Raw genomic sequence first — 19,581 nt, forward strand, 5'->3', positions numbered from 1 at the left:
TTCTATCTTTTGCTGTCTGTGTCACTCACTCTCTCTCTCTCTCCTCCACTTCGAAATCTCTCACTGACTCACTCATTTATAATATCCTTCTTTCTATCAATCAATCTTCACCTCCTCGACTCTCTCTCTCTCTTAGAGAGAGAAAGTGCTCTTCATCCTGATTCTCATCACTTCCTCTTATCTTCTCTCAGATTCGGATCTCCTCCACTTGCTCCGAACCCGAACCGCTTAACACCGATCCGGTTTCTTCGATCCGATCCGATCCGATCCATCCTTATCGGAGCCGTACCACGAGTCTTGTCCGTCCATAAACCCGTAATAATTCGGGTATCTTTATTGAAATTCAATCCTGTTCTAACTTATTTTTTAAATTTGTTATTGTTTTGCTTTTGAATTGTTTTCTTCGTTTCATGTTTGGTTGCTGAGAAACTGTTGGAAATTGTAGATAAATAGAGTGAAAATGCGGAGTGTTAATGTTTTATGCTGTTTTGCTTTTGTGTAATCTCAGCTCAATAATGCTAGGTCGGTTTTATGAAGCTCAATTTAGTGAATGTTCAAAATGAACAAGTTTGAATGAAATATATATATATATATATATTGCTGTTATTGTGCTCTAATGGAAAATTTGAAATGCCTGGATCGTGTTTGAATTGAATTTTGTGGTTACATTTGTGGAGGTTTCGCCTTTTTGATCTCATTTCGTAGTTCGTTCGATGTTTATATTGGTGTTATTCTGCTCAAAGGAGATATTTTGATTGTAGTATTCTATGTTCAAGTGCATTAGAAGTGAAAGATTCAACTTTTTTGATAATATATTTTCGCGTGTACTTTAGTTTTTCAATTTCACGATGAATTTTATGTGAACCAAAGCATGTACTTACATTGTATTCGATTACTGTTCTGGGAGATAATATTAATAACATTTCGTAGTTGATTGAATGAAAGATCATTTTTTTCGGAGGATTGTCTGAATTGAATTTTGCATGCGTGGATCATGTCTGAATTGAATTTTGTGTTACATTTGTGGAGATTTTTCATTTTTGATCTCATTTCTTAGTTCATTCAATGTTTATATTTCTGTTATTGGGCTTGAAGGCAATATTTTGATTGTAGAATTTTATGTTCAAGTGTGTAAGAAGTGAAAGATTCATTTTTTTTTTAAATATATTTGCGTGTACATTACTTTTTCAATTACCCAACGAATTGTATGTGAACCAAAGCATGTACTTACATTGTAGTCAATTATTGTTTCGGGTGATTTGGTATATGATTTAGTAATGTTCATAATTTTATTGGCAGTGTACAAGAGAAATCTGGTGCTGGAGGCCAGATAGGTTGATTATGCAACTGTTGCATAGAAATGTGATTGCTCAAGCTGGGTGTATAGGAGTATTTTCCAAAAGCATAGTGCAATTGTGTTGTAGGAGGAGGAGTTTGCATGTGGGTCTTGGATTAAATTATTTGTGGAATCGCCAATTTAGTACTAGTTTAAGAATGATGGTTGATGCGAGTGCAACGGAAGAACGGCGACCCATTATTGACGTGTTGCATGAGAAGGATGAAGATGGTGGATTTGCTACTGGAGGATGGAAAAGGTTAATACTGGTCCTTCTTTATCATATGTGGTTTGTATGTACTTGTTTTGAATTATAGCAACAAACATTCTTTGTACTCGTTGAGGTTATGTAGAACCATTCGAGCATTGTTGTGGCATCATAGATTGCATATATTTTGCTAGTTAAGACCAAATATGTGCAGTGTTCTAATTGTATGCACTAGTGCATGTACCTTTCTTGTTGACCTGTTTATTTTATTTTATGGCATGTTTGAATGGCCAAATTTTTACAGAGCCAGGCAAGCCAGGCATTGAGTTGGTTGCAATTTATTGCACTTTTAACTTGTACATATAAGAAAAGTGGAGATTTTAGCCCAATACCAACCTTTAATATTAGAAGTTGTAAGATTGGTGCCAATCAAAGAAAAAAAAAAAAAAAAAAACTGAAAATAGCATTGCTTATATTAGCAAACAATGAGGTATTATTAGAATTTTGTGGAGCAAAATTAATCTCAATCATAAGAATTTAAATGATTCTATTCCTTCTCTCTATCCTAAAAAGGAATGAGAATTATTTTGTTATCTTTCCAGATCTCTATGTTTCGTTTTGATGAAATCACCTTCGCTTTTCTCTCAGACTGACTGACCCTGAAGTGAATGGACACAAATATCTCATGTTCAGGGACAATTATTCTATTACTGATCAATCTAACTTATCAAAAAAATTATTCTATTACTGATCAATCTAAATATGCTTGAGTGGTTGCATTCTGTGCTATCAGTGTACCTATTATCTTGTGAGATCAGAATGCACTAATCTTGAGTATGTTGTCTAATTGACAGTGAAGATGCAAAACTGAGCTGTGGATATTCAAGTTTTAGAGGAAAGAGGGCAACCATGGAGGATTTCTATGACATTAAGACATCCAAGATTGATGGACAAACAGTCTGCCTATTTGGAATATTTGATGGTTAGATTTTCTCTTATCATTCTTGCCTTAGAGAAGTACAACAATTTGTAGGAAATCATTGTCTAGCACATACGGAAGGGTCCTGTGTGGTTCCATGTTAAAGGATGAATACAAACCGCTACATTGGAGTTATTGTCTGAATGTTTTCCAATATGCACGTTACCTACGAGGCAAATTATTGACATTATGTGTCTTGCCGTTCTTGTCTTGACAGATGCATATTGAATCATAATCTGAGCTCAGGATGTCTGGACATGTGGAGTGAACCTAGAGTTTTGGATCATGATTTGGTTATTCATTGGTTTTCGCCTAGAAACTGCCTTTTATAAAACTTTGGCCAAGTCTGTCAGTTATTGTTTCTGTCTGAGTAGCCATGTATTTAATAAACTAGAATCATCCAAGAACCATAAAACCTAGATATTTTATCATTAGAATTGTCAAGCCCCACTGATGTTTGGTCATGGACCTCAGAGTTTCTGCTTTATAAGATATTGACTTTGGGTCTGTTTGCACAATCCACTATCTCAACATTTCAGTTTATGGATAATAACTACCAGCTGGAGACTGAAGCCACTTTGTATATGAGTAGGATATAATTTCTCTAACAAATATGACATGACTTACAGGTCATGGGGGTTCTCGTGCAGCTGAGTATTTAAAGGAGCATCTTTTTGAGAATCTCATGAAGCATCCAAAATTTATAATCGACACCAAATTGGCTATTAGTGAGTTCAAGTTCTCTTATTAGTGATCCCTCATTTTTATGTACCATTCCATGTGAAAGAACGGGGTTATGCAATTGTTGCATATCCCTTGTTGTTGGTGTTCTGTTGCAGGATCCCATGTGGCTGGAGATGTTAAGTTCAATTTCTGTTTCAGACCGGCTGAAGCAAATGGCTTCTTCTCTTTGTCAATGCCACTGGTTCACAGGATTTGGGGTCCTGCATGGAATGCTTTTTCACCTTTTGGTTGTGGGTTTGTTTTATTCTAACTGGTAACTTGGTTAAGCTTGCAGGTGAAACATATCAACAGACTGATGCTGCTTTTTTGGATTCTGAAAGAGATACATACAGGGATGATGGTTCTACCGCATCAACAGCGGTGTTGGTTGGTAACCATCTATATGTTGCCAATGTTGGAGATTCAAGGACAGTAGTGTCTAAGGCTGGCAAAGGTAATACTTACAACTCTATCTGCATCACTTCATACATGTAAAATATTGATTGAAATTTTAATGGCAGCCAGTTTCTAGTTTGATGGTTGAGCCGTAACACTGATGATTTCTAGCAATTACTCCATGAACTGTACATCTAAATGAATATTAATAACTGTGGAGCCGTGAGGGGGACTTCTAAAGGAAGCTGCTTTTTTCCTTTTCAACAGCAATCCCTTTCTCTGAAGACCATAAACCAAATAGAATTGATGAGCGGAAGAGAATTGAAAGTGCTGGGGGCATGATAATGTGGGCAGGTAAGGTTATTTGCATATAATCTATCTTATTGAAACAAAGAAACTGATATTCTATGTGTATTAGCTGTGATGATAATTTTCACAGCACAGTATGTGCTGGGTTTATATTTTAATGGATCTTACCTTTGAGTTCCTTGGGTTTACCCCCAAAATTTAAGGACTATGGCTTTTTTATTGTTTTTGTTGCTTCCATTGTTACCTCTAAGTTAGTTACTGCTGCAAAGAGTCAGATTTGTCAAACAAATTGGAGATGTTGGTACTTTTACTGAATGGTCAGTGAAAAGTTTGGTAATCTGTAAATAGAAGTTTTTGCAGATTTCTAGGATAACTGGATTGACTAATGAATTGGCGCATTAATGTTTGGAGTGCAAATGACTAGCCTTTCTCCCCTATTAATTCTGTCTTGCTATTACTTAATTAGTCAATTGTTGTATCCTTTGGCTGATGGGTGCCTTTAGCTGATGTAAGCTAATGCAGCTAGAGATGGAAGGTTTGATATGGTGATACTCAACCATGGCTTTATCTGATTTTATATTCCTCTTCCCATACAAGTCTCAAATCAGAACCAGGCTGATAATCCCATCCATATCAAACCTGATCCGTCATATATGCTACAAACTCTTAATAGGGATGAAATGGATTGAAGCTAACCTGTTTATATAGGTTAACTTGCATATAACTTATATCATAACCAAGAGCCTTATAGTTCAATTGGAACCTCCTAGTGTTTCCAATAGAGGCAGCTAGGGTTCAAATCCCCCCTCCCCTATTTATCAAATTAAAAAAAAAAAAAAAAACATAAATCATTAATATTAATATTAAAAAAAAAATTTGTTTCGTATTTGCATCTAATAATAGAGGCAGCTAGGGTTCAAATCCCCCCTCCCCTATTTATCAAATTAAAAAAAAAAAAAAAAACATAAATCATTAATATTAATATTAAAAAAAAAATTTGTTTCGTATTTGCATCTAATGTGCATTAATAAATGAACTAGCATATATGCAAACCTCACTTATTAAGCTATGCATATTTGTATTAATAAATGAAGTAGCATTTGCTAATGACTTTTGGACCAAATGGCATCTCCTCCTCCCTGGACTTAGGATTAAGTCTGCGGTCATTGTTTCCAAGTTCAAGTGAGACCATTGTGGTTAGAACAGCAAAGCATTAGCCCCAAAATTAGGGGTAGGCAAGTGTGACCATTTTGTATACCTAACAATAAACAAACAAAAAAAATATATATATAAATAAATAAATGACGTAGCATTAACTTCTTTTTCCTTTTTTTTAGTACAATTTTGGCTTTTATGTAGGGTTTAGGGTTGAAACCTCACATAACCTTTTTTTTTTTTTAAAGTAAATATTTCATTGATTAAATGCAAAGGGGCACAACCCCTGTATACAAGATGTGTACAAAAGCTACACCAACATTAAGCACAGAAGGTACTGCTTCTCAAACGTATTGGTAAAAGAGAATAGACCGGAAGCAGTCATCCTCTCAAATTGAAATTTGAGGAATAAAAGTTTGAGATCTAGAACGGATTTTTCACATCCTTCAAAAATTTTATCATTTCTCTTACACCAAATGCACCACATGAGATAGTGAGGGATCACTTTCCAAATCACACTATTGTTGCATCTACCAAACCTGCCTTGCCAACTTGCTAAAAGCTTCACCACACCTCTCGACATAGCCCAATGGATCCCAAACAAATTAAACACCATACTCCATAGTTCTTGAGCAACAAGGCCATGAAGAAGTAGGCAGTCTGTAGTTTCCCTAGCCAACTTACACATGCAACACCAATCTCTAACAACTACCCGTCACTTCTTGAGATTATCAATAGTTTGGATTTTCTCCAAAGTTGCTATCCAAAGAATAAAAGCTACCTTAGTTGGGACTTTAGGCTTCCATAAACTTTTCCTATATGATTTCTTTGTATTTTGTAAGATACTATGTGTTCATCATCTTGAATAAATAATATTACTTATCAAAAGAAGTTTATAATAGGATTAGACTTTGAAAGCATTCCTTAGAGATTGATTCCAGCAAAGTGTATGCACTCTTCTGTTTTACATGATTGGAATAAATGAGATCCATAAATGATACAAAGGACACTAGCTCCCAATCCTGTACCATTCTAACAAAATTGATATACCAATGATGGGTCTCCCCTGAAAAAAAAAAAAAAAAAACTAAATGATCTATAGTATCAGGTGCTATTTGAAATATTTAGGGAACCTCTCCCTCCATCAATGGTTTCATCACCCACCCTAAAACTAGTGAACCGGTCAAAACTATACCAATTATGCCCTAATGTTCTTCTACAGGCTCACCCGGTGTGGCCCTCGAACCCTGGACATACTGCCATAATTGTGATTTACCACCCTCCTCCATAAAGCCTCCCTCTTAGTTGCATGCCTCCAAAGCCATTTCCCTCGTAAAGCCTTATTGAACAAGACTAAATTTTTGATACCTAAACCAGGAGTGGTTCAAAACTTGCTCCAATTTACCAGGTGAAACCTAAACTCATCTCCAATGCCACCTACAAGAAATCCCTTTGTAGCTTCTATGTGTGACGAGCTACTTCCATAAGAATGGGAAATAAAGTCAAGTATTAGGTAGGTAGGCTGGATAATGTGCGCCCCCCAACCCCCCCCCCCAAAAAAAAATATATATATATATATATATATATAAATAAAAGACAAATTGCACTGTCAACCTTCTGATTGTCTTCTTATCATTTTCTGTTGCATGCTCGGGATACTTTTGGTGTTCAATATATATCAAAACTTCACACCAGAAGGAAAGGACATTCTTCAAATACTCAATTGCATGTCGTGTTATTCTTTTCTAACTCTAGGCCAATAGAATGTATCCCAAGAATAGTCCAATATAAAGATGCCATTTATGCGTATAAATTTGTCTACTTTTTGTATATGGTGGCATGATAATTCTTCTGAATAGCTGAACTTAATCTGCTGGATTGTGTTGTTAGGAACTTGGAGGGTAGGAGGCATATTAGCTATGTCTCGCGCTTTTGGTAACCGTATGTTGAAGCAATTTGTTGTTGCAGAGCCTGAAATTCAGGTGATCCTTGAAATTATCTGATTGATTTTTTACAGTTATCATTTGGATAAATGATCTCATTAAATTCTTGCAGTTCTCTAGGGAACAGCCAATGACTCAACTGTTAGCAGTGGTGTCTTTCTAGTTTTTCCAGGAATATCTCCTGGATAGGAAAATTTTTTTTCATGCTCAAAATCACTGGCATCCACCTAAATCATAGAGTTTGTTATATTAATTTTGGATTTTGGGTTGATATCCTGATATAAAATATTTTAGCAATTCCTAATGTATACATGTTCTTTCCCCCAGGATCAAGAGATAGATGAAGAATTTGAATTGCTTGTGCTGGCAAGTGACGGACTATGGGATGTCGTACCCAATGATGTAAGCCCAGCTCTCTCTCTCTCTCTCTCTCTCTCTCTCTGTGGCACACCCACACACACAGGGCACATGAGTTTGCATGTGCATGTTGCACATGCTTCTGTGACTGATGATTGACCTGATGGATATTAGATACCCAGTCAGTGGTCCTGCATTTAATTTTCTACCTAAAATAAACAAAGAATAGGTCTTCTGGGTCTTCCAATAATGTGTAGTAGACACTGGCAAAAGGGAAAAATAAAAAGATAAGGGCTCTTGAAGTTTCTCAATTTCATTTCATAAGAGGGTGATAACTCGAAACTAGTTGACTTGTCATGCTGTGTTCAGGATGCTGTATCTCTTGCCCTAACTGAAGAAGAACCTGAGGCAGCGGCACGGAAGTTAGCAGAGACTGCTTTTACCCGTGGCAGTGCAGACAATATAACATGCATTGTGGTTAAATTTCACCGTGACACAGCAGATCCAGCCAGCCCCCAGCATGATTAGAAATTTTCTATTGCATGTGTAGATTAATTAGCATTCTAGATGATTAATTATTTGAAATCTGCACATGCATATTGGCTGAATGTGCACAACAACAGAGGCAATTTGTTTATTCATTAGGTACATTTTCAAATCTGCTTGTATTGAGAACATGGTCTTTATGACTTTCCACATATTTTTATGTTGAACTGGTTTGGTTTTTGTCTGTAGAGGTGTCATTTGGGTATTTTAATTTTAATAACAAAGGCCTGATGCTTTCTCTTTTGTTAGAATTTAATAAAAAATAAGGAGATTTACGTTGTATGGTATTTTCTTGGGTACTAGGTGTAACAAACTGTCATGTCTTTACATTTTACTTGGCTTCCCAAGATGTCTGGTCAACTTACATTCCCATTAATTTGGAAATATATACTGGTGACAAGGTGACAAAAAGACCTGGAGCCTGGGCACGCAGGTCGCTGTTTATACTGTGACACAATGTATAGAAATTTCACGGCCTATAGATGCGGTATGGGTATGTAACACTGGCCATTTAATGAGGCATTTAATGAGAAAATGAATTTTACCCAAGTTAAACAGAAGAAAGGATATCGAGAATTTGGCAAATGTTATGATTCTCTTTCTCACATGGGAGTAGACCCCATAAGCGTGAGATCTATATTTATGTAAGAGATCTATATTTATGTTAGAGGAATGTTAAATATGTTTGTTACACCATATGCCCTCTCGTTGAATAGGGGTGGAAGAAAGGGAGGACACTCGTGTGTGAAAGAAAGGAGCGTTATATATATATATATATATATATGCCCATTACGCTATATGCCCTCTTGTCATGGGAAAGGGAGTGCTATTTGTTGTAGGGTATTGGACTATAATGTGGAAGTAAAATTTTGCATTTTTACTAACAATTCATCTTTTATTTTTTGGGTAAAAAACATGTGTTACGGGCCTATTGCAGAAGAAATCTGGGTGAAGTTGTTTTAAGAAAAGAATAAAATTGTATTAAGGCCGTCATGATGTCAAGTTCGTTCAAGGTGGACTACTACATATTTGTTTAGCTGAATACATGCAAGTCGTCAACTTTTTTACTTTTAACTAAAAATGTACTTGTCGTTTAGTAAAATGGTGCTAATAGTAGTCTCGTAGAATGTGTCAGCAGACTTAAAATCACCCTGTGGTGGCACAAGTGAGTTGAGCGGGGAGATTTTTTTTTTTTGGTTGAATTTTTCTCTCCATGCCTTTGTTCAATGTGCTAAATGTCAGCGTAGTGAAAATATAAGTGAATACTATCACTAATACAACTTCTATTATTGTCAGATTTACGATCTATATGTTAACACATGTTTATATTCTACTTTGATACCAGTTACAGACAAAGAGGAAACTATGGAATATCTTTTTTTTTTTTTTGGTTCATCAAAAAAAAGAAAAAAAGAAAAAGAAAAAAAAAGAGGAAACTATGGAAATATGAAAGAGCTTTTATTATTCGTTGTTCTGCTTTACAAAGTATAGCATCTCTTATATATCCAAAGAGAGATGCAAAGGGACAAAATACAAAAAAGAATGAGAAGACTAATAAAATTATACGTGTTCTTAAAGTACAATGAATTATATGAAAGAATTTCTAACACCCCCCTTCTGACTAGGCCATCAAGCTGCAAAAGTCATTACTTTGTGTGTTTTGAACACCTGGTTTTTCTAATTTTTTTTTTCACTGACACTGTGTAGAGAAACAATTCGACTCTCATTCAGGCATGTAATTTATGCATATGACAATGACATACACTTTATGGCTTATGCACTGAACAACTCAAGCCTCAAAATTTACATTGATTCATCAGTCAGACGCAAGCCAAGCACCTTATCTAAATGATGAGAGGAAATGTAGTACTTTGACATTAGTCCCACCTAATCCTCACTGAAAGGCTCAAATGTAGAAGAGTTTGCTTCAGCTAAGGTTTTTTTTCCTCAGCTGAGAGCCAGGGTCAGCATACATTATGAAATCCTCAGCTGAAACAAGGAAAAGACCATCAGCATCAATGGAAGAGATGATATAAAAATAAAGGTTTATACATTCATTGAATCTTGGAAGTTGATCAAAAGCTCCGTATCATATATCTTGTTAGTTACGGCAAATAAAGTTATATAATACAATTTGGAGGTTGGAATTGACCTTGCAAATGATGGGATTTGCAATCTAACATTCCCCTTAATATTAACAAAAGAAATCCTACACTGGTAGTGTTTAAATTTTAAAACAAGCTAAAACAAGTTAGACTAAGTTGTCCTCCGGGTTAACCAAAAGTAAGTGAAACCAAAGTTAATGTAATAATAAGCAACAATAATTAGGACTATAATCCTTGACAAAACCAAACATCATGCATAAATGATTATGATGACATTTTGCCGCCAAGAATGAAGATGAAAACAAGTTTCCTAGAATCCTAAAAATTAAATCTAACAATCTTATTTAGACACTGCAGTACTGCACCAATTTTGCATCTCTTTCTTGCAATGACATAATCTGCCGCTTTCTCCAACATAAGATTCATGAAATTTTATTTTCTAAAAATAATAAAAGTTTCTTATCACTGTGGACAGATGAAAAACCAATTAATGACATGTATTAAGTACCCAACGACCATCTTGTGCTATACTGAGAGTCATCTGAAGGATTTGAGGTTGGAAATACAAAAAAGTAATCTATATTTTAATATCATGACAACTTGCACAAACAAAACACTTTATGCAAAGCTTTAGACAAAGATAACCACATCTCACCTTGCATGTTTGAACAGTCTGTATTTAGATGTGGCAAGTTTAAATTCCAAGGGATCTGATCCAATGAATGATAAAATCCCATAGCCTGTTGCAACTGTAACTCTTCTGAAATATCCTTATAAGATTTATAAATAGTGTCAGGCTCTGATTTTAACATGCCGAGTTCTGAATCTTCTGATTGAGTGAAAGGAATTGGCCATTTGATGCCGCTGATGGGAACTTGGAAGGATTCTCTAACTCGATAGCGCGAGTAGGAATGGCAGGTACTGTGTAAACTGCACTTCTGTCCATCCCCATACTTCAAAAAGTAGCAAATCAGTAAAGCTTCTAGGAAGCAAACATCATATATGGCAGGTGACATCTGATATCAGACCCTCAATTAATATCCATCCAAGCTTGATAACTAATAAAATGAAGATTAATCAGTAGCCACTAGCCACACAGTTTAGATTACAGAAATCAGTCATAAATATACTAGACAATATGTCATGCAACATTATATGCAATAAGCAAATTCACATATTCATGCATGCACCAAAAGTAAAGGTAAAATATGAACATTAAAAATAGACTACAGACACTGTGTACATCTTCTCTTTTAGACTACCTCAAGCACATATGACATATCAAAATATCTATAAATAAGCAACAGAAATCAATGATAAGGGGGAAAATCTGATAAGATTTGAAATTCTCACTTTTCCGAGAATGTGATGCAGGAGACGCAAGAAGATTATTATTTAGTATTATTTATGTTTGCAAGTTAATTGTATTTTTATGTTTTAAGTATTTTTTTATGTTTTAGGTCCTATTAGTTTATTGGGCTATTAGTATTTTAATTTAAAAGTAAGGTTATTTTTGTAATAAGGCAATCAGGGTTTCCTAGTCAATTAGAACTAGAGTTTTGCAATCCTTTATAAGCAACTTATTGTACCCCTTGAGGAGTTAGTTGATATTTTGATGAATGAAAATAATGGCCGGTTGGTCTTTCTTTGGTTTGGTGCTGACTCTAGGTTTACCCTAAGTGCTGACTCCTAGGTCATATTTTTTATTTTTCCGTTATTTTATTTTTGTTTTGGTTGTCCTGTGTCATATTTAGTATTAAAGCAAACACCGATCTGTTTGAAGCATCATCGCAAGTCAATCCATAAAAAAAAAAAAAAAAAAAAAATCCCCCACACAGGACCCTTTAACCACCAGCTGCTGAAACCCATTATCACCCTTAACCACCGCCACTGAGGACATCGACCACTGTTGATGCAAGACCTGCAACTAGCAGCTGCTGTTCCTCCATGTTTTGTTCCGCCGCAGTCTCCTCTGTCTTCACGCTGCAGAAATCATCACCAACTTCCTTTTTTTTTTTTTCTCTCTCTTTTAGTTGTTTCCTCTGTTTCTAGTGTCGTCAGTTTTGTGGTGTTTAATGTTTGAAGTGCTACTGTGTACTGGTAGATTTTAGTTTATAATTTTTGTATTTCACATTTTAAAAAAAAAAAAAAAAGTGAAAAGGAAGGGAAAGAAAGAAAGCACTGTAGCTGTGACAGCTTATTGCATGTACTGGGCCTTTAAATTGTTCATCCACAAGTCCACTTGTCCAAGTAAGATCCATTCACTTGAAGCCAACAACTATTTGGGAGAACAATCTTAGAAGCCCATTCCAATGATTTGTCTAGAGAAAATCACAGCAACTATTTGTTGAAGCACTATTTTAGAGAATCATGGTAATATTAGAAGCACCTTATTTTGATGGTTATGAAACTTATTCATGAGATTTTGTCAACTAGATGAATGGGATGAAGCAATTATTTGAGCAAGCAAATTTTGCAGATAAAAAAAGGTTAGGTATGCCAAGTTGAAGTTAAGAGGTAAAGCGCAAAGGTTTTGGGAGAATCTTGAAGATTTCTGCTATATGAGGTACGAACCTGCCATTAGTATGTGGGAAGATATGAAAGAAAAGCTTTGTGATGAGTATTTGTCACTATACTATTGAGCTAAGTATCTACTCCAATCTCAGTGTGGTACTTTTCAAGTTGAAGCAAATACGATGAATCCTCATCCTCATCCAATTTCATGTCCTTAGTGCATTTTTGAACAATCTACCAAGGAATTAAAGGAATTATCTGTAAAGCTCATGAAAAATGTTCAAGACAGGATTGCTCAGATAAAGCAAAAGAAGACTCAAACCGATTCAATTGGAAAACCAAGAATACTAGATCACAATGAGCTTATTGCTGCCCCAATAAAAGACAACATTGATGATGATATCTTGGTCGTGGAGAATCCTCCAGCAACTCCAGAGCCTAATGTTGACACAGACGTACATGCCTTAACAAGTGTTATTTTAATATGCGTGCAAGGAAAAGAATCTATTGAAGAGCAGCAACGTGAAGAGATGGTGCCTAAAGAGAGTATTATGTTAGAGGGTGCACATGATGTGAAAGTTGAAGTTGTTGAATGTGCTTCTGATCAAACGTCCCCAATCCTTGAAGATATACATCTTGGTAAAGTTGAAGAGGTTAAAACTACAGTTCTTTCTATGGTTCATAAGGTTCAAGAAGAGATTATACTGATTCCACACATTGATTTTGTTATTCCAAATGAGTTTGACGTGGTAGAATTCAAGATTTTTGTTTTCCCTATGCTCCCTAAGGTGATTCCAGACTTGAAGCAAGTGTTACTTGTCAAAATCCTAATCCTTCAACACTTTAGAACTCGAGGTCGAGTTTTCTCCAACCAGAGGAGAATGATGCGGGAGATGCAAGAAGATTATTATTTAGTATTATTTATGCTTGCAAGTCAATTGTATTTTTATGTTTTAGGTATTTTTTATGTTTTGAGTCCTATTAGTTTATTGAGCTATTAGTATTTTAATTTAGAACTAAGGTTATTTTTGTAATAAGGCAATTAAGGTTTTCTAGCCAATTAGAATTAGGGTTTAGCAATCCTTTATAAGCAACCTATTGTACCCCTTGAGGAGTTAGTTGCTATTTTGATGAATGAAAACAATGGCCGTTTGATCTTTTTTGGTCTAGTGCTGACTTCTAGTGGTTTCTCCGCTTGGTACTAACTTCAAGCAAGGCTTAGGCACTGACTCATAGGTCATATCTTTTATTTTTCTGTTATGTCATTTTCGTTTTGGTTGTCCAGTGTCAGAATGTATTTGCATGGGAAGGAAATTGCCTGGTGAAGGAATTCCATCTACCCCATGACGGCTAGGCATACTGTCCATAGAATTACTTTGGGGTTGATGAATAAATGGATTTGGATGCTGCTGAGGAATGGGGTCCCACATGGGTAGATTGTTAACTGCACTATGAGTGGGAAAAATGATTATAATGATGATCATGATACAGAAATGGCAAAGGACAAACTCTTAGGGCCTATCTGCTTTGCATGGTGTAAAGTGGAGAATGAAATACTATTCTGACTCCTACCTTGTGAAAACCCCATTTATTTAGTGATGAAAAAAAGAAGGTAGTAAGATAATTTCAAATTTTCAATTGGTTTAGATACCAAAGCTTTAGAAAAATGACTCCTGGAGAGAGGTTTGAACAATGCCAAAAACCACAGGTTATAAAACAAGAAACCAAGTCAACTTCATCCAACCTTCTGCTTTACAAGTCACTAAAAATCTGTATAACAATTACAGCACTCCTGCCACTGTGTGATTTCACCACAAGCCAATTGCACAATTGCCTTAAAAACAATAGTAGTAGCAGCTAGCTTACTAAGTAACATAGCTTGTCTTATGGCTAAAAAACAGGTTTTCATATCATTTATTATTTTCCAAATAACAGATAAACATCAGTTTGAAAGTAATAGTCCTAGTTCCAAAAACCCAATATAGAGATCGGTACCCACTTGATTAATCTAGAACTGTATATCTTCTACTAATTCTAAGATAAGGGTAATAAAACCTTTAACGTGCTCATTTCACTTCAAAGCATCAGGATTGCTTCTTTATGTCTTGTTTCTTGATCCTCCTTGAAGCTGCCCAGGATGTATAACCAGGACTAAATAATTCGATGACAAAAACTTACAATCTCACAGCAAGTCAGTTGTTACCTGAAATATTAGAAAAAAGATGATGAATTATGCGATTCAACCAAATTGTCCAAGAATAGACACCATGAACATAAGGATTGTCAGAACACACACATATTACCTTACACAGAAAGCTACTCAACTCAACTAAGCATGAGGGCCAAATGTTGTTGGCTATACATAATATATTTTTCTTTTTAATCCACACATATTACTATGTGTGGATTAAAAAGAAAGATATATTAGTGAAATTGACGATCCCAAAAATACTAGTTATGAAACATTAAGAATGGAAAGTTGAACAATCTAAAGAACAAGACGTTTTCTTTCCCTTCTTTCAAGGGCGGTTTGATGTATTTGGGGGCCTAAGGCAAAAACTGAAATTGAGGAATTTTATATATTTAAATATGACTTAAAAAATAAATTACTTAAAATTCTATTATCTTGTTTTAAATGCAAAATTATTACTAATTAACATGAATAATGTAGATTTTTTTTAGAAAGTATGTAGACACAAAAAGTTGACAAAAATTTCACACTTGTTAATATGGTAGATTGATAGTGTTAAGTAAAAGAGTAATATTAGTGGTGAACCTAGGTAAAAACTAATAAAATTTTGTCAACTCAATTATTGTGGAAAACGTTGTGAATTTTTTTTGTGTATTGCTTTTATTTTTTTATTTTTATAGATTTGCTACATTTATAATATTTTTCACTACAAATCCTAATTATTAACTTGTTACTGGTTCTAATTTGAATTCATTACTGAAATTATTTATTTTGTTATCAATAAGTAACAACCTCTAATAATCTACTACTTAGAATTTGTTGTAAAAATATTGTTAAAAAAGTTGTGAACGCAACATTTTTACTTGATAAAAAAAATTATTTTACATTATGCTAATATTTGAGCTTAATTAAATTAAAATTTGGGGCCTTTTTTCTACTTGGGACCTTAGGCTACCGCATTAATTACTTACCCTGTAGAGCCAGCATTGCCTTCTTTTGTGAGAGAAATTAAAGAGCACAAAGTCTCTAACAGGCTTTACCACATAATAGCAACTTATACCAAAAGAGTAACATATTTTCCTATCTGAGATTTCAAATATGGATTATTAATTAGAAAACACCATCCACTGGATCTTGATGATTCATTAGGGAATTTTTAATGAAGAGAAGAATTGGTAAATATAAGCAAAATGGGTGACATGGAATCAAAATTATCATTGTGAAAGTTGGACAGGAACCGCTATTACTTCGTTGGGCCTATCATGCATCAAATCACTCAAAACTATACCCCAAGAAAATATCCCTTCTATTTTCAGTGGAACTAATTTAAAATCTGATATGTTTGCAGTTGATATCTTCTTGGCTGCCAATTACATCAACTGATAGAAATATTCACATGGGCAAGTAATGAAATATGAAGGGACTCCCTTTTTTTTTTTTTGGGGGGGGGGGGGGGGGTGGGTGGGAGATAGGTGAAATATAAAGGGATGCCTTAAAAGTGTATTGAATGTCACAACAAAAATGAGTGGTTGCACTGTGCTTTACACAGCATTAGAAGTCAACTGCCCATTGCTATGAATGAAACAATTATTAAAATGGCAGCATTTACATAAGACAATCTACAATTAATCCTAAACCATCACCTGTATTAATGGATTGCACTCTCATCTATGCACCATTCTTGATTATGACTTACAAGATTACACCTTCCGATGCAATGCAAACACAAATTGGACCCATTCATTTTCCATGAGATACCCAAGCCACCCCAAAAGCTTTGAACTCAATTGCGTAGCTCAAAGAACAAACTGTGAAGCTTCTATGCGAAGTCACACTGGCTACCAAGAAAAATATTTTAAAACTTTTTTGCATCACACAAAGTCACAAACTGCAACTTTATCAACCTAGCAGTCATGACAATAGCATAAAATAAAAAATTAAAAAAAAAAAACCACTAAATTTACGAATCTTGTTCCTCAAAATTTAAAGTTGTAAGGATAATCTCATTGTGAATAACATAACTTTATACCTCATGCTCCCATCTAAAGTTAAAAAAGAAATAATAAAATAAAATAACAAAAATTAAAACCAAGATTTGTCTTGTCAGGAAATGTGATCTTTCTTTTCCTTTTCTTATTCTAAATAAGAAAATTCTACAATAACTAAAAAAAATCAAATTAATTCATACAGGCAGCAAGCAACGAAACTCAACCCATTAACAAAGACTCTAGAAAGTAGAAAGAACTTCATAACCAATTGTTTGGTTCCCAAGAAACAAAAAAAAAAAATCTTTTACTTTCTTTTCCCAAGCTTTTATAATTATATAAGCAACCAAACACGTGCACAGATTGAACAGAACACAGCCAAGAAAGAAAGAATGTACCAGCTCAGTGAAAAATGGGTTTTGGGTTGGAAATATTATGGAAAGTTCTGTTCTGGACTGTACTTGTTTCTTTGTTTTTCAGAGCAAAAGCATAGCAATGAAGGAGAAGAACTCAATGGCTGCTTTTACTTTCTTTCTCTCTTTGTTTCTTGGGTTTAAATTGTTTTTGTTAATGATTATGAATATAGAAGAACAGGTTTTGGTTTTTTGTTTACGAGTGGTGAAAGTGTGCAAGTGCAACACTGTCACTTGTGAAAAGTTTAAGCGGTTAGCGGTGTGAACTGTGAAGTCTGGTAAAGAAGTAGAAAGTAATTAGAAAGTGAACGAAAGTGACATGTCCTTCACAGTATTTTTCCAATTTTATGGTATAAAAAAACTTAAGGTTTATAACATAAATTAAAACTTAAATTTTTTCATAAATATAAAAAGGAAATTGCCAAAATTTAATTATTACAAATTTTACAACAAAATGTTATAATGTTACCATGAATATGATAAATATACTTTAATAACATAATAAATTAATATTTGAATTTATTTTTTGATAGGTTACCATTGTTACATATCAATTTGTAAAATTTATATAATAAAATTTGTGATATCTTTGAACAAAGACCAGCAAAACTTTCTATCGAAATTTCAATTTTGCACAAGCGAGCCTTGATCTTTAATCGAGTGAGCTATTTAGCCTTGCACAATTTTATTTTATTATATATATATATATATTTTAATTACTTTTGGTAAAATATTCTATATATTTTAAGAATCATTCAGTCTTGCACAATGAAGAATAGTTTCACTCTTAATTAAACCCATTTTGCACCTATTTATAAATTCAAATTGAGTAACCCAAATCATTGGCAGAGTTAGGATTTGACTCTACTGGTAAAAGAAATTTACAAATATGTGCATGTGCATGTGAATGTGAATATAATATGGTATTTGAGGTATTTGAGACAAATATGAAATATTTAAAATTATTTATGTGTATATTAAGTGATATTTTAATGTGAGAAAACCCACAAAAAAGATAACATATTCATTATTTTTTATTTGTTATTAAATTAATGCATCTTAATTAAACTCATTTTGCACCTATTTATAAATTCAAATCAAGTAACCCTAATCATTGGCAGAGTTAGAATTTGACTCTACTAGTAAAAGTAATTTACAAATATGTGCATGTGCATGTGAATATAATATGGTATTTGAGACAAATATGAAATATCTAAAATTATTTATGTGTATATTAAGTGATATTTTAATGTGAGAAAGCCCACAAAAAAGATAACATATTCATTATTTTTTATTTGTTATTAAATTAATGTATCTTAATTAAACCCATTTTGCATCTATTTATAAATTCAAATCGATAACCCAAATCATTGGCAGAGTTAGGACTTGACTCTACTGGTAAAAGTAATTTACAAATATGTGCATGTGCATGTGAATATAATATGGTATTTGAGACAAATATGAAATATTTAAAATTATTTATGTGTATATTAAGTGATATTTTAATGTGAGAAAGCCCACAAAAAAGATAACATATTCATTATTTTTTTATTTGTTATTAAATTAATGTATCTTAATTAAACCCATTTTGCATCTATTTATAAATTCAAATCGGTAACCCAAATCATTGGCAAAGTTAGGATTTGACTCTACTGGTAAAAGTAATTTACAAATATGTGCATGTGCATGTGAATATAATATGATATTTGAGACAAATATGAAATATTTAAAATTAATTATGTGTATATTAAGTGATATTTTTATGTAAGAAAACCCACAAAAAAAGATAACATATTCATTATTTTTTATTTGTTATTAAATTAATCTATCTTATTAATTGTTATGAATTGTGCATTTCACAATAAATTTAATTAATGATGTTCACTATTATGTGCACGGAGGAACATTATTCTCAAAATATTAAATAATTACTCTTTGAGAAATTCTTTCTTTTTGGCACATTCATTAAAATATTGAATTAATTACGTAAGTTCCTATACAATTGAGAGATTTTTTTTTTTTTTTTGGAAATAATTTTAACCAATAACATTTAATCTTGATGATAAAGAGCTATCATTAAAGACTTTATCACTAGACCAAGATGATAATGATGGCTTATTAGAGATTTTATCTTGATGATAATGATAGCTTTTTATCATCAAATTAAGACATTAATTGATTTTTTTATGTAAGTGGAGATTAAACTCAAGATCTCTTATTCAACTATTAGAGACTTTACCTCTCTCTCCTTTTTTTTTTTTTTTTTTGATAATGGAAACTTTACTTGTTGAGATAACTGAAAATTTTTGATATATCATATATTATAACTAGCCTCTGAGCACGCATCTTCTATTTTTTTGGGTAAAAGTTTAAGCTGTAGAAGTTATTAAGGCTTAGAATCCGTATCATGATTGCCCTAAA

The 19,581-nt window shown here is 33.6% G+C and overlaps 1 protein-coding gene across 2 annotated transcripts; it reads left to right on the forward strand.

Annotated features, from left to right (window-relative positions):
- The first annotated feature begins 205 nt into the window (after window positions 1-205).
- On the forward strand, window positions 206-8,136 carry LOC111988660 (probable protein phosphatase 2C 76). Of its 2 annotated transcripts, none has more exons than XM_024020445.2 (9): window positions 206-315; window positions 1,300-1,595; window positions 2,399-2,526; window positions 3,153-3,251; window positions 3,542-3,700; window positions 3,910-3,996; window positions 6,997-7,088; window positions 7,377-7,451; window positions 7,776-8,136. In XM_024020445.2, exons 2-9 carry the CDS (start codon window positions 1,342-1,344, stop codon window positions 7,932-7,934), a joined length of 1,053 nt encoding a protein of 350 aa, XP_023876213.1. In that variant the 5' UTR covers window positions 206-315; window positions 1,300-1,341; the 3' UTR covers window positions 7,935-8,136. The 2 variants fall into 2 exon arrangements, with proteins under 2 accessions (XP_023876213.1, XP_023876214.1); XM_024020446.2 differs by having other exon boundaries at window positions 218-327.
- Window positions 8,137-19,581: the final 11,445 nt, after the last annotated feature.

This window comes from Quercus suber, unplaced genomic scaffold (genome assembly GCF_002906115.3).
Source record: "Quercus suber isolate HL8 unplaced genomic scaffold, Cork oak 2.0 scaffold_182, whole genome shotgun sequence".
NCBI lineage: Eukaryota > Viridiplantae > Streptophyta > Magnoliopsida > Fagales > Fagaceae > Quercus > Quercus suber.

Excerpts from the sequence above, each read along its gene's own strand:
- LOC111988660 (XM_024020445.2), top strand. The coding sequence starts at position 1,342 with ATGCAACTGTTGCATAGAAATGTGATTGCTCAAGCTGGGTGTATAGGA. Across the intron at positions 1,596-2,398 it reads GCTACTGGAGGATGGAAAAG|TGAAGATGCAAAACTGAGCT; the intron begins GTTAATACTGGT and ends TCTAATTGACAG. Across the intron at positions 2,527-3,152 it reads CCTATTTGGAATATTTGATG|GTCATGGGGGTTCTCGTGCA; the intron begins GTTAGATTTTCT and ends CATGACTTACAG.